The sequence below is a fragment of the Scylla paramamosain genome, chromosome 9 (genome assembly GCF_035594125.1).
Source record: "Scylla paramamosain isolate STU-SP2022 chromosome 9, ASM3559412v1, whole genome shotgun sequence".
Classification (NCBI taxonomy): Eukaryota; Metazoa; Arthropoda; class Malacostraca; order Decapoda; family Portunidae; genus Scylla; species Scylla paramamosain.
In genome coordinates this window covers 4255001-4267060 of record NC_087159.1, presented here as the reverse complement: position 1 = coordinate 4267060, position 12060 = coordinate 4255001, and the positions used below count along the sequence as shown (strand labels likewise).

Sequence of the window (12060 nt, the reverse complement as noted above, 5' to 3'; positions counted from 1 at the left end):
CTTCCACATCACAGTTTTCGGACGCAGCCTCAAGGTGACGGCCTGCTGGTGCCTCGAATCCTCGATGCTATTTTGTTCACATTTATCAGTCTCCACATCAATTATTCCCAGTAAGAGAAATATAACTGCAAGATTAGATACATGTTTCCACCCCATAAGCAAAAGGAATGTAGTGCCAAGAGAATGATGAGAGGAGCTGGTACTGGCAGACCTGAGAGAACGCTGGATTTTCAATATTGTACAGGCCGGGGCGCTGAACATGTGTTGGCTGGCGCTCTATGAATGATGCCAAGATGCACATACTTCATAGAATTTCTTACTGGAATAATGTGCACTTAAGGATATAATGAAAGTCTACTACTACTACTACTACTACTACTACTACCAGCATAAATGAATAGAGAATAAGTTGATATGTAGTAATACATTAGCAACCATAGGTATTAATTTTCTTCCTTCACAGCTAACCTCCCACCACAGTAATAACTTATCACTTCAATAGATGGTCATTTACTGTATCAGGGGTGTCATTTTCCTTTTTTTTTTTTTCTCTTATCTTTTCACACGCAAGACAAAAGTTTTTAAGCAAGTCTTCATATCTGTTTTAGCTATTACGAATTAACTAAAAAGACAACAGTCATTGTTCTGACACTACACACGAATTCATTTAAGACACAGAGAACTAGAGGACAGGAACAAGGCACCTCAAGATGCATCATAGATCTTTTATCATATCCTTTCAGAACTAAAATTTAAAGAGCCAACCTTGTTTTGCTCTCTCTCTCTCTCTCTCTCTCTCTCTCTCTCTCTCTCTCTCTCTCTCTCTCTCTCATGATCACTGATTTCATGGCAAAATTCAAATAAAACATATGCCTTACAACTACTTCAAATACGTCGTCTTGACGTAAACCAAGGGACGTGTAGTCTCTATCATCCTTGACGTGAACATGACAAGCACTCACCTTGACTGGGTAATACTTACTAAATCCAAAATATGCCTGCCGTTCAAGTACAAAGGTTCGCTTCTTCCTGCGGCATAATCATGTTCTTTAATGCCTCGCCTGAGAGAGAGAGAGAGAGAGAGAGAGAGAGAGAGAGAGAGAGAGAGAGAGAGAGAGAGAGAGAGAGAGAGAGAGAATTTTTTTCCCATTACCAACAAACTTTTATTCAAATTCCTTCACGTCCCTCCTACGTACTTTGTTTTGTTTGCACACCTTGTCCTGTCCACTCGCTCGTAGGCAAGATCAGGTCTATTATTAATTTATTATTATATACATTTTTTTTTTTTTTTTTTACATAGCAAGTCCACTAGTTACTGAACAGGAAAAACTGAACCGGCAGCCATCTGGCGGCATCCTGGGGGCGGCGCCACGAGACTGGTTTGATAAATCATTCCACTAAATTACCTCAAATGTTTCATGGGTTCACAGGCAGCCAACCTACAATGAAGAGTCGCTGATATAGTTATGTAGTACACTGAGAACCAATTACGTTAAACTGTTCTCCTAATCAAGTGAGATGAAAAGAAATGCTTCGTATATTCAGAAATACAACTTATTATAATCTTATAATCTCATTTAGATTTTTAATTGTCATACACGCTTCTTCGACCGTCCTCCAGCCATCTGATCGGGTTGCAGGACCCTTGGGATAAATACCACAGCCAAAAGCCTGATGAGGGAAGGGAAGGTGTAACACAAAACACACCAGTTAATTGAAGTTGTAATACGTGTGTGGAGGAAGAGCCGACGAATCATATTATTACTGGTTGAATGAGATGCAATGTGTAGCTGCAAAGATAGGGAACTCCTCAAAGCACAGCAGGAAAAGTGTAGCTCTATGTATAATGCTAAAGTACAATATACACGGGGAATCGAGAGTGCAGTAACCGTCTCTCGCCACGTCGTGCTTAGGAGGGACTGCGGGAATCATAATAATGCATACTACGTTTCCAGTTGGGTAGTTTGGAACTCAACTGGTAGAATTACAGGCAATCACCGGGCAGTTTCTCCTCCAGACAGGATAAGGGGACGATTTACTTTGATACGGAGCTAGGCGTTCGGTATTTCCACGAAATATTCTTTTTCGTGGGGGAGAGGAAGTAAGAACGAAGCGTTTATTGTAAAGTGCTGGACGAGGCGGTGACGAGGTGGCCAGTGTGTGTGTGCGGGTAGCTAAGTAGACAAACAGAAAAAAAAAAAAGACAGATAGATTTATAGATAGACGGATGGATGGAAAGAAAAATAGATAGATAGGTAGATGGTGAGTAGACATATAAATGCATACATACAATATATATATATATATATATATATATATATATATATATATATATATATATATATATATATATATATATATATATATATATATATATATATATATATATATATATATATATATATATATATATATATATATATATATATATATATATATATATATATATTTTTTTTTTTTTTTTTCTTTTCTTTTTTTTTTCTTTTTTAAGTTTCTTCTCTTTTGCTTGAGAAGGGAGGAAGAGCTGACTGATGATGTTTGTGAAGGTGTGTGTGTGTGTATGTTAGCCTTGTTGTCATTTTGTAATAAGAAAGCATCCTCTTGCGCTGTACAAATTGTCAATCTGTGGCCAGCATGGCAACAAGCAGACTGATAGAGCGGAATACATTATTAATAGTTTATCCACCTTTTCCTTACGTAGCAGAAGCGGAATATTGTCTTGTTACAACTAGTTTTAGACAACACGATGACCCCTGAATCTCTTATAAATGCATTTTTACACCATGGGCCTGAATCGCTTGAGAGACGAACATGTTGGGGCTACTTTTCTTCTCTGAGGCTTCTGGGATGAGGATGGGAGAGCTGAAAGTAACATACCTACAATGCTGCTTACATACACCCAATATGCATCATTGACCATAATCTACACTTGGGATGCAGTCCAATAACACGCACACACACCTGCATAATACACATAAGCATGATCGCCATGGTGTTAGAAAGGAGTTCCCAATGGCAAATAAAACCTGTTCTTGACAGCTTACCTGCTTCCAAGGGCGCTCTGTGTAACATTTGGAAGTCACATAGCTCATATAGTGGAGCCAATTTCAGCAATGCCTTGGTTTGAGATTGGTGTGACCAGTATGTGGTGTGATTCTCGCAGTGATGCCACGTGTCTGATGAGTCAAGGGAATATTGATGGTTTACATCCTGTTGCTCAGACGAAGCATTACACTAACTAGTATTGTTTCCCATGAAAAGGAAAAGAAAAAAAAATACACACAACATGTCACTATTAACATAGCAGCCGAGTATTTAGAGCGTATTTTTTTAAATCATGCTTCATGTTCAATCATCACCTGGTTTTAGCTGCTGCAGGAATATATCATTGTATCAGTTTTTTGACACAAGAATTTTCAGCAACATATTTTATATAATGAAACAATAAATTATTCTCAATGCAGCCACACTACCTCAAGGAAATATCTAAGGCTGTTTGCTCCTGTGTTATCAGTGTTCAGCCTCAGTAAATAAAACTGGTAAAACTGCACATGAATGAAATACATACCTTCATTTTTTTATTTTCTTTAACTCATCCTTCACAGAATTACTTGATTTACATCATCTAAACAATATCTATGAGTGTTTCTATTATGCAAGTTTGATTGATACAAATGTGAGAATTAAGATATTTAATTCATGTCCACTTTATTTTCTTTCTCTTCTTGGTTTCAAGTCTTTTGATGGAAATAACTTTGACAACACAGCTGCTACTGTTACTTTCTGATTATGCCACGTCCAGAGACACAGCTTGAGGGACAGATTAAGTAGTGCAAGGTGTGAGCTGACTACCTTATCATGGAGCCTTGGCACACAGTATTATATTATGTACACTATATATGGGCTATATGATAAAATTCAAAGGCTGTACAAAGCTGAGTACCTTCTTAGTAAAGCCAAAATGTCTCTTGATCTGATTATATGGCTGTGTATTGTTTGATTTATGTGCAATGCAAAAAATTAGCAAGAGACATGAAGTGTCAGATCTATATTCAGTTAATATCAAGTAAATGGTAAATGACAGAGATATGTAACTGGTTTTCTCTTCTGATACATTTTGTCAGATAGGTTTTTCATGAGACTTCTACAAATTTCCCAGCTTCTCATGTGAATGAATGCAAGTCTGATGTACATAACATGCTGCTGAAGCAGGTGTTTTGAAGTATGAAGAAACACATATCACACATGCATGCATGCATGGTGGACACTATTATTTTAATATATTGCTGGCTGACTCTTGACTCCTATGTATAAGTAGGTAATCTGAGTTAAGGATCAAGATACAAAGAATATGATTCTTTGGACACAATTTATTTTAGAGTGCACCCCATTGAGTATAACAAACAATTCAGGCTTTTGAAAGTTGTCACATCTGCAGGGCTGACTGTAGTGTGGCCCTCTCATGCTGCCAAGTGGTGCCGCCTGGCTGGTAGCAGCAATGCCAGGCGGGAGGGAGGATGTGCAGGGCTCTGAGCCAACCAGGCATTTCATGCCATGAACATCACATGTCCGCTGCACATCTCCCTCATGCTGCTTCTTGGCTGACACACATTCATCACCCACCCACCGGCCTCCACCACAGGGGGGGTTTCAGGTGGGGGGAGAGGCAGCCTATATTGGCAGCTAAAACACAAGGGCCATGACCAGCTGCTCACAACTGCCATGGAGGAAAAAGGGGGAAGGGAGGGGGGGCAGTTCTACCAAAAATAATAAATCCTAGACCAAGCTTTGCTTGATGAGTCACCTAAATAACCTTATGTACTTATTACAAACAAATGACAGGTAAGTTAGGGGGGCAAGATGAACTTGGCACGGACCGCCAGGCCAGGTGTGTGAGGGTGGGCAGAGGAACACTCTGCCCTCCACGCACGGCTCCATGTGTACTACCACAGAAGAGAATTATAAATAACATAAAAGTGTAAGATTTGATCATTACACATATCAATAATTAACTAGTTACATAGATGAACACAAATAAGCAGCCCCAGAGGGTGCCATGACCACAGACCCTCAGTAATACAACTATAAATCTCTTCAAGTGGCAACAACTTTTATGGGCAGGTACGCCAGTTTTGTGGGTCGGCGGTCATGGCACTCGGCCGGTGCTCCACCAACGTGAGATGCTTCAAGCAACATCTGACTCGATTCAACACTGCATAGCTGATGCGGGGACAGTCATCACTGGGCTGGTGCGCGCGTGCGTGGCTGAGGGTTGGCAGCAGGAGTAGTGGAGCAGACATGTTAGTGAGCCGGCCTCCCTCACTACCCCTGCCACTCACCAGGCAGTTGGCTTACCATAAAGTAAACCTTTTATATAATATTTATATTTTTACAATAAACCTTCCCCAAAAAAGCAGATTCATTAACTTATGCGTTTGTACTTGCTTTTCCTAGGCCCTCAGGGACAGTGTGCCCCTCTTAGGCCCCCAGAGCGTCCTGGTGCCGGGCATCACCACCAAGCCACTGTACACTTCTGTACATGAGCACCATGTACGGCTAGTGGCACCGCCCGACACGCGGCTGTGGCGTAGCACCAAGTGAGACCCATGCGGTGAGTACGGGCTGAGATCATGGCGCGGCCTCCACCCACCCAACACTGAGAGTGAGAGGCATGAAGCTGGTGAGGGGCGGCCACCCGCAGCCACACCAGCCACGGGTCTGCAGCAGCAGCCTGGGCCCAGGTGCCCGGCGGCAGTATTAGCAGCAACAGCAGCAAGGAGCCCGGGCGGCACTTCAGCGCCACATTTGTACTGTGGTACTGGGGACAGCATGAGCCAGTGCACAAGTGGTAGTCTAACATGTGTCAATGACTTCACTGGGCTCTGTCTTAACAGGGGAGATGGGAGTTATCACAGAGTGGGTGGTTCGGGCACGCAGGTCCTCCTCCATCACACACAGCTTTTCACGGAACTGACTCTCCTGAAAGAAAGTGTATCAATCAAATAATAGCAGAAAATGAGGGAGTTTTATGACCTTAATTTTTTTTTATTTGAAAGTTAAGTGAATATTTTTTTTATCAAGACATACAAGTAAAGTAAAGAACTAATGACTAAGTGGGTCAATGGGTGGATGAAATGAGTGAACATAAAATATACTTTTTAGTTGTCTGAAAAGACTCATCTAACTTTTGTATATCAATTATAAAGCCAATAACACCTGATAATAAACACAAGCTTTACTTACTTTGCTAAGTTGAGTAGATGCCAAGATCTGGCTTTGTAGAGTGGCAACAGCATGATTGTGGTCTCGAGTCTGTGCCTCCATACGCTGCTTCAGAGCTGCCTTTTGTCTGTTACTGGCAGCAAGATCAGCCACCAGGTTAGCCACAAGTTGTCTCACTTTGCCTGCAGCTGCCCTATCAGACCAACCCCGCAACAACCCCTCAGCCTCTTCCACAGTCTCACCTGTAAATTTTCAAAGTAATTAGTTTCATGATGAATATATATTATAACTGCATATACATATTACCCTACATTATAATTACCATTCCATAAAGGAAAGTCCCTACAGGGGGAACAAAGAATCTGTGATATAAGGTAGAATATTTGAATTTTGTATAACACTTGTTATACATCTATCTTTCTGGTGCCTCACTCCCTCTGGCAAAAAAAAAAAAATCTCAACCTCACTCTATCCAAACATTTCCTTCTCGACTGTTCAAGCATTCAGCCTCTATCAGCATGTCTTTCTACACCTTTCCTACATCATTCAGATTTCAATAAAGTCATCGGGTAGTGTAATTAATATGCTACTATCAAATGCTAACTATACTGTTGGCCAATTTAATAACTGAAAATTTCAACAGATGGACAAATGATTAATCATTACATAATTGTAATGTATATTATACAGTGTGAATTTTCAATACCTAATGAAATTTCATGATAATAATATAAAAATATACTATAGTGTTTTAATCAATAGTTAATTTCTTAGAAAAATATAGCTATAAAAATTAGTCACTGGCTTATAATAACCGCACCCCACCAAAAAAAAAAAAAAAAAAACACTGCAAAGCAAATATACAGTAAAATCCCTCTTATCCGGCATCAACGGGACCGCCGACATGCCGGATACCAGAAGTTGCCGGATACTTGAATAAAAGTGAAATTATGTCCACAATCACCACCCTACACTCACGCATCTTACCATAACAAGGATCAGCTGATCTGATCAGCTGCTTAAGTGTAAGCACAACACGCTTCCTCTTTTCTACAACTTTAGGCATGATGAAGGCGTCAGGCGATAAACAGTGCACACGTGGGACTGAGTCACTGAGTAAACACGGTGCAGTGGGCCGCGGGTAGCGCGAAGCAGTGCGCTCTGGTGGCGAGGGGACAAAGTATGCCTCGCGCGGGAATTTTAATCGATTTTATGAGTACACATTGATTTTTTTATTGATTTTTAGGCTCGGGGAAAAATGTGCCGGATACTTGAAGCTGCCGGATACTCGAATGCCGGATGAGAGGGATTTTACTGTATTCACTTGCACTGTAACACATGCAACTTCATAAAGGAGTACATACAAATTATAAACAGTACTCCATTATATGAGCATACAAACAGCTAAGAAAAGGCATAACATTATGAAACTGAGCCGTGAAATGGCTTACTATGATTGGCTAAGGAGCCCACAGAATCTGTGTCAGAATCTGTGGTGGAGAGCTCCAGCTCCGGGTGCCGCCCACTGGTGTCTGGACTGCACAGCTTCCTTGGGAGGTGGTGATGGTGGTGTGGATTGTGGTAGTGGTTGTTGGTCTGGGTGAGTTTGCTGACAACAGAATGTTGTGAGGAGGGCTGGGAGCATGGCAGTACTGTTGGGGAGTTCTCTCGTTTGATGCAGTCTTCAATCTGTGGAGCATGAACACAGCCATGAGCACTTCTGAGACTATGCACTACCTCTACAATGTGCTGGATCTAAGGAGATGGAAATGGTGCCCTCTCTCTCTCTCTCTCTCTCTCTCTCTCTCTCTCTCTCTCTCTCTCTCTCTCTCTCTCTCTCTCTTTCATTGCAGAACAATGTAACAGTGGTGTTAAAAATAATGCAATAAAATCAGTAGGACTAACATTTGTTATAAAACAAAAAAAAAAGTTACTCACCGCATACATTTGGTGCTTAATAGGGACGTCATGGCAGTGATCTGAGTGAGGCAGTGAGTTGCGGAGGGTTTTGTCCCTAACCTTGGGAGGAGCGAGAGCAACATTAGGCTGGTAATGGCGCTCGAACTTTTGGGAGTCGGACAGCGGCACCACGCGTCCGGGATCAGCAAGGACGGGCGGCCCCTGACTCAGGTATGCAGGTAACGGCGCTGGCACACTGTGTGGGCAACGTTTTAACTGGTAAGTACATGATTTTAACGTCAAATGAATGGTTCTAGTGGTTCTCAAGTGCTCTGTAATGATTACAGACCGCAATGAAATGACCGCAATGAAATGAGAGACTTACCTGTCCCTGACAAAGGCCGGGGGCGGCGGGGGCAGCGGTTTGCCGTCACGCGTGACGAGTGGGGCGGCCGTCCAAGGAGGAACCATGGGGGCGCACCGCCACATGTAGGAAAGCATCGGATCATATGTGGTGTAGGGGGTCGGCGCCTCTTCCGCTCGAACCTTCTTCGGGAGCTCCTCCTTAGTCTCCACGCGATCCTGCAACACAACAAATTCGATATAGAAGACAATGAAAGACAATTTTGAGGTGCATCTTATAACAGCGAATAAATGTCTTCGCTTCACTTAATATTATAGAGAAAGGCAGTCCTTCATAAACACCAAGAAATGCAATGTCAGTTGTTACAAGCGTTTCATTTCAGGCATTCACACTCACAATCTGAATTGTTTGTAATGATCTCTTGAAAGTCGTTTAGAGGTCACTTTTCACATGCACTTGTATCGTGATGCAAGAGCACGAGCCTCTGCATTAAGAAATACCAGGTGGCCACTACACTGTTCCCTGTTAAGTGAATCACCAGAGAAAGCCTTTTTAAAGGTGCTTGGGTTTCGGCACCCAGAACAAATATACTTCTGAAACTAGTCTTATGTTTCTATCACAACATTCATTAGCCTTGAGGGTTTGCCACGAGGGCGGCGCACGGCGCAGTGTCCCTTGTCAGTGTGAGGCGTGCCTGCGGGCACCTAGCTAGGTGACTCCACCCATACAGGGTACACTTTGATGTAACCAGTTAAGGAGGAATAAAACGCTCTCCTGGAACCTTGACTTTACAATAACCTTGAGGATATCTCAACCTTGACAATGACTTTGGCTCCTGTTACCCTAAGGTGACGCGGGAAAGCAACACGCTCCCCTCCTGAGGATCTCCTGTCACGCACATTTTTTTTTCCAGCCTTGTAGTCAATGCAGTGGCCTAAATCTGGACAACAAAGGCAATGTTGTAGTAACGTGGAGTATATTTCCCCTGAGCTAAAACCTTTCCAGTACAATAAGACTATTTGTTTAAGATGTTGATGCCGAGCCGGTCCGATGCCATAACGGCAGCGCTATTGACACTCGGGCGAGGGATGCGCGGTGGTTCCCTTGAGCCAGCTGGCGAGTATGACGAGACTGTGAGGCGACGCACTGGTATCCGTGACGTCACTACCCAGCTGCGGACACACCCAGGAAAAGGTCACCCTGGACGTCTGGCTGCCGCCGTCCCCTACTCCAGACAGCCACACTCAACACGCCAAGCACAATGTAATCTATATTATTATTGGCATTACGACGGGCACATATTTTTGTTTCGGACGTCAGGGGTACGGCTGTGAAACCATACATGTTTCCCCAAAGAGAGAGAGAGAGAGAGAGAGAGAGAGAGAGAGAGAGAGAGAGAGAGAGAGAGAGAGAGAGAGACGCTTCGAGGAGAGGGGGGGGGGGTAAGGCGAGGCAGCTGGCATCTATCCGCAGCAGACGATACCATCTCTCTGCTTATCTGCTCCTTACTTTTCTATACTTTTCTATGGTCCTCTCCAGGTTAGTGAGGAAGGGCGGAAAGAGTTACTTCACCTTCCCTATTACCTTCCATGTCTGCCCTGTTCCACTCTTCTTCCGGCAGTGGTGCCCCTCCCCCCTCCAACCCTTGCTCCACGTGTCTAGCAACTGCGTAGAAACTGCCTCAGTCAGAATCACGGGTCTCGAGTTAGCAAGACGGGGTTTGCTATTTTCGTACTTAATTTCCAAGAGAGAATGCTAAAAGTATTAGTCTCCACCCCTCCGGTGATATAATACGAGCAGACCAACCCGGTGCAGAAGGAAACGCGGCGGCCTTGTGATGTATTCCCACGTGGTCCCGGCACCGATCAGGGAATCGGACGCGGACAACACCGGCGCCACGCAGGACGGGCTGTCGTCTGCACGTCACGATCCCCGCGCTCCACCACACTGACGACCACGACTTTCATACAGAAAATATAAAAAGAAAGGAAGGAAAATAACCAATAAGATAACATTCCTAGGGAGCAAGTGTGCGGGTAGATGCATATTATTGTCTGCGGAAGAGGGGAGGCGGGAGGGAGGGGGGAGCGGGGCTGCGGGCCGGCGTGGGGCAGCCCTTGATGGCGTCGCGGGTCACCGGGTACAGCAGCAACCATGCGACAGCCGCTGTTCCGTGTTAAATACTTCCTTCAGTCATTCTGTACACCGCCACATGACTCACGATGCCCTGTTTATCACACCCTGCCATGTCAGCTGCTTGAAGAACTAATATCCAGCCTCTCACGGATTTATCACGTCCTGGCGCCCATTACATAACCCAAGCTGGGCGGCGGCGGCAGGACAGCAGCCACCCGTCGCGTCAGTGCCGTAGGTTAACCACATCGGCTTCTGGTGATCATGATAGCGGTGACAGCGAACACACCTGACCTCTGCCCTGCTTTGGTGCGCGGGCGGTAAAGAAGAGGTGAACATCGACTGCGGACGTCTGCTATCAGCTTTAATATGACACATTTCCAGCAGGCAGCCATCCCTCATCCCTACCGCAGCTGTCGCTATAACTGAGATTTGATCAATTGCTTTCACCTCGCGCCGTTATTCCCTTCATGAGAATTTCTGCCACAAGGAAAGTCAATGGCAGCAGACGCCGAGGATATGCTGGAGGTCTGGAGGGAAAGTCGCCACCGCCACTACAGCCACCACGAGGGCACCCCTCCCTCCGTGATCATCAACTGGGTGGTGGCACATGCATAACGTAATGCTCTTACCTTTCACATGAGAGGACTCACTTATCCTTTTCTCATGAAGTGGCTTATCTCTCAGTGCACCGAATAAACACGCAACGTTTGCAATAGTCACCCGTTTTTATCCTTTTAACAAATGTGATGCGACAAACTACTCAAATAAATATACGCACCAAACCTTGGACCACGCAAGGGCCAGCCAAGTGGTCAAGGAAAGGATCTTGACCCGCCCATATCTAGCTTTAGCTTTCACTGAGCAGCGTCACGATAACCACAACGTTACGTATACTGCACCAGGAAGCGCCTCGAGACTAAACGAAACTGAGTGCGTGAAGATGAGAGAGAGAGAGAGAGAGAGAGAGAGAGAGAGAGAGAGAGAGAGAGAGAGAGAGAGAGAGAGAGAGAGAGAATAAAACGCCAGTCTCTTCACCCCAGACAAGGACTCAGACAACCAGCGCTGGACGGGAGGAGAGGGAGGGAGATGTCATTGCAAAACTGAAGAATTTATTCGAATGCATCAACAAAAGAAATGTCAGAAACCACCATACAGTGAAGGTTTCTGATGAATAATCTTGATGAGAGAGAGAGAGAGAGAGAGAGAGAGAGAGAGAGAGAGAGAGAGAGAGAGAGAGAGAGAGAGAGAGAGAGAGAGAGAGGATGAGGGATCTGCAATACAATACCATATAAACAGTATAATACAGTGCAGTTTTCCTTGCAAGGCTCCAGACATTATTTAATGGATTGTGAAGTAGAAATTAAATAAAGAGGTCCTCCTCAACCCATACTTGAACAAAGGAGAGGGGAGGAGGAGGAGGAAATGCAGGAACAGTCGCC

General features: G+C 44.1%; 1 protein-coding gene across 1 annotated transcript in view; it reads right to left on the bottom strand.

Annotated features, from left to right (window-relative positions):
- Nucleotides 1-4354: 4354 nt before the first annotated feature.
- The window catches only part of LOC135103419 (uncharacterized), a 156281-nt gene continuing 148575 nt past the window's right edge, over nucleotides 4355-12060 (bottom strand). The window contains exons 3-7 of the mRNA XM_064009622.1: nucleotides 8507-8703; nucleotides 8161-8377; nucleotides 7674-7911; nucleotides 6244-6464; nucleotides 4355-5979 (exon numbers count right to left, since the gene is read on the bottom strand). Of these exons, the coding sequence (XP_063865692.1) occupies nucleotides 5854-5979; nucleotides 6244-6464; nucleotides 7674-7911; nucleotides 8161-8377; nucleotides 8507-8703 (999 nt within the window). The 3' untranslated portion in view covers nucleotides 4355-5853. The remainder of the gene's footprint in view (nucleotides 5980-6243; nucleotides 6465-7673; nucleotides 7912-8160; nucleotides 8378-8506; nucleotides 8704-12060) is intronic.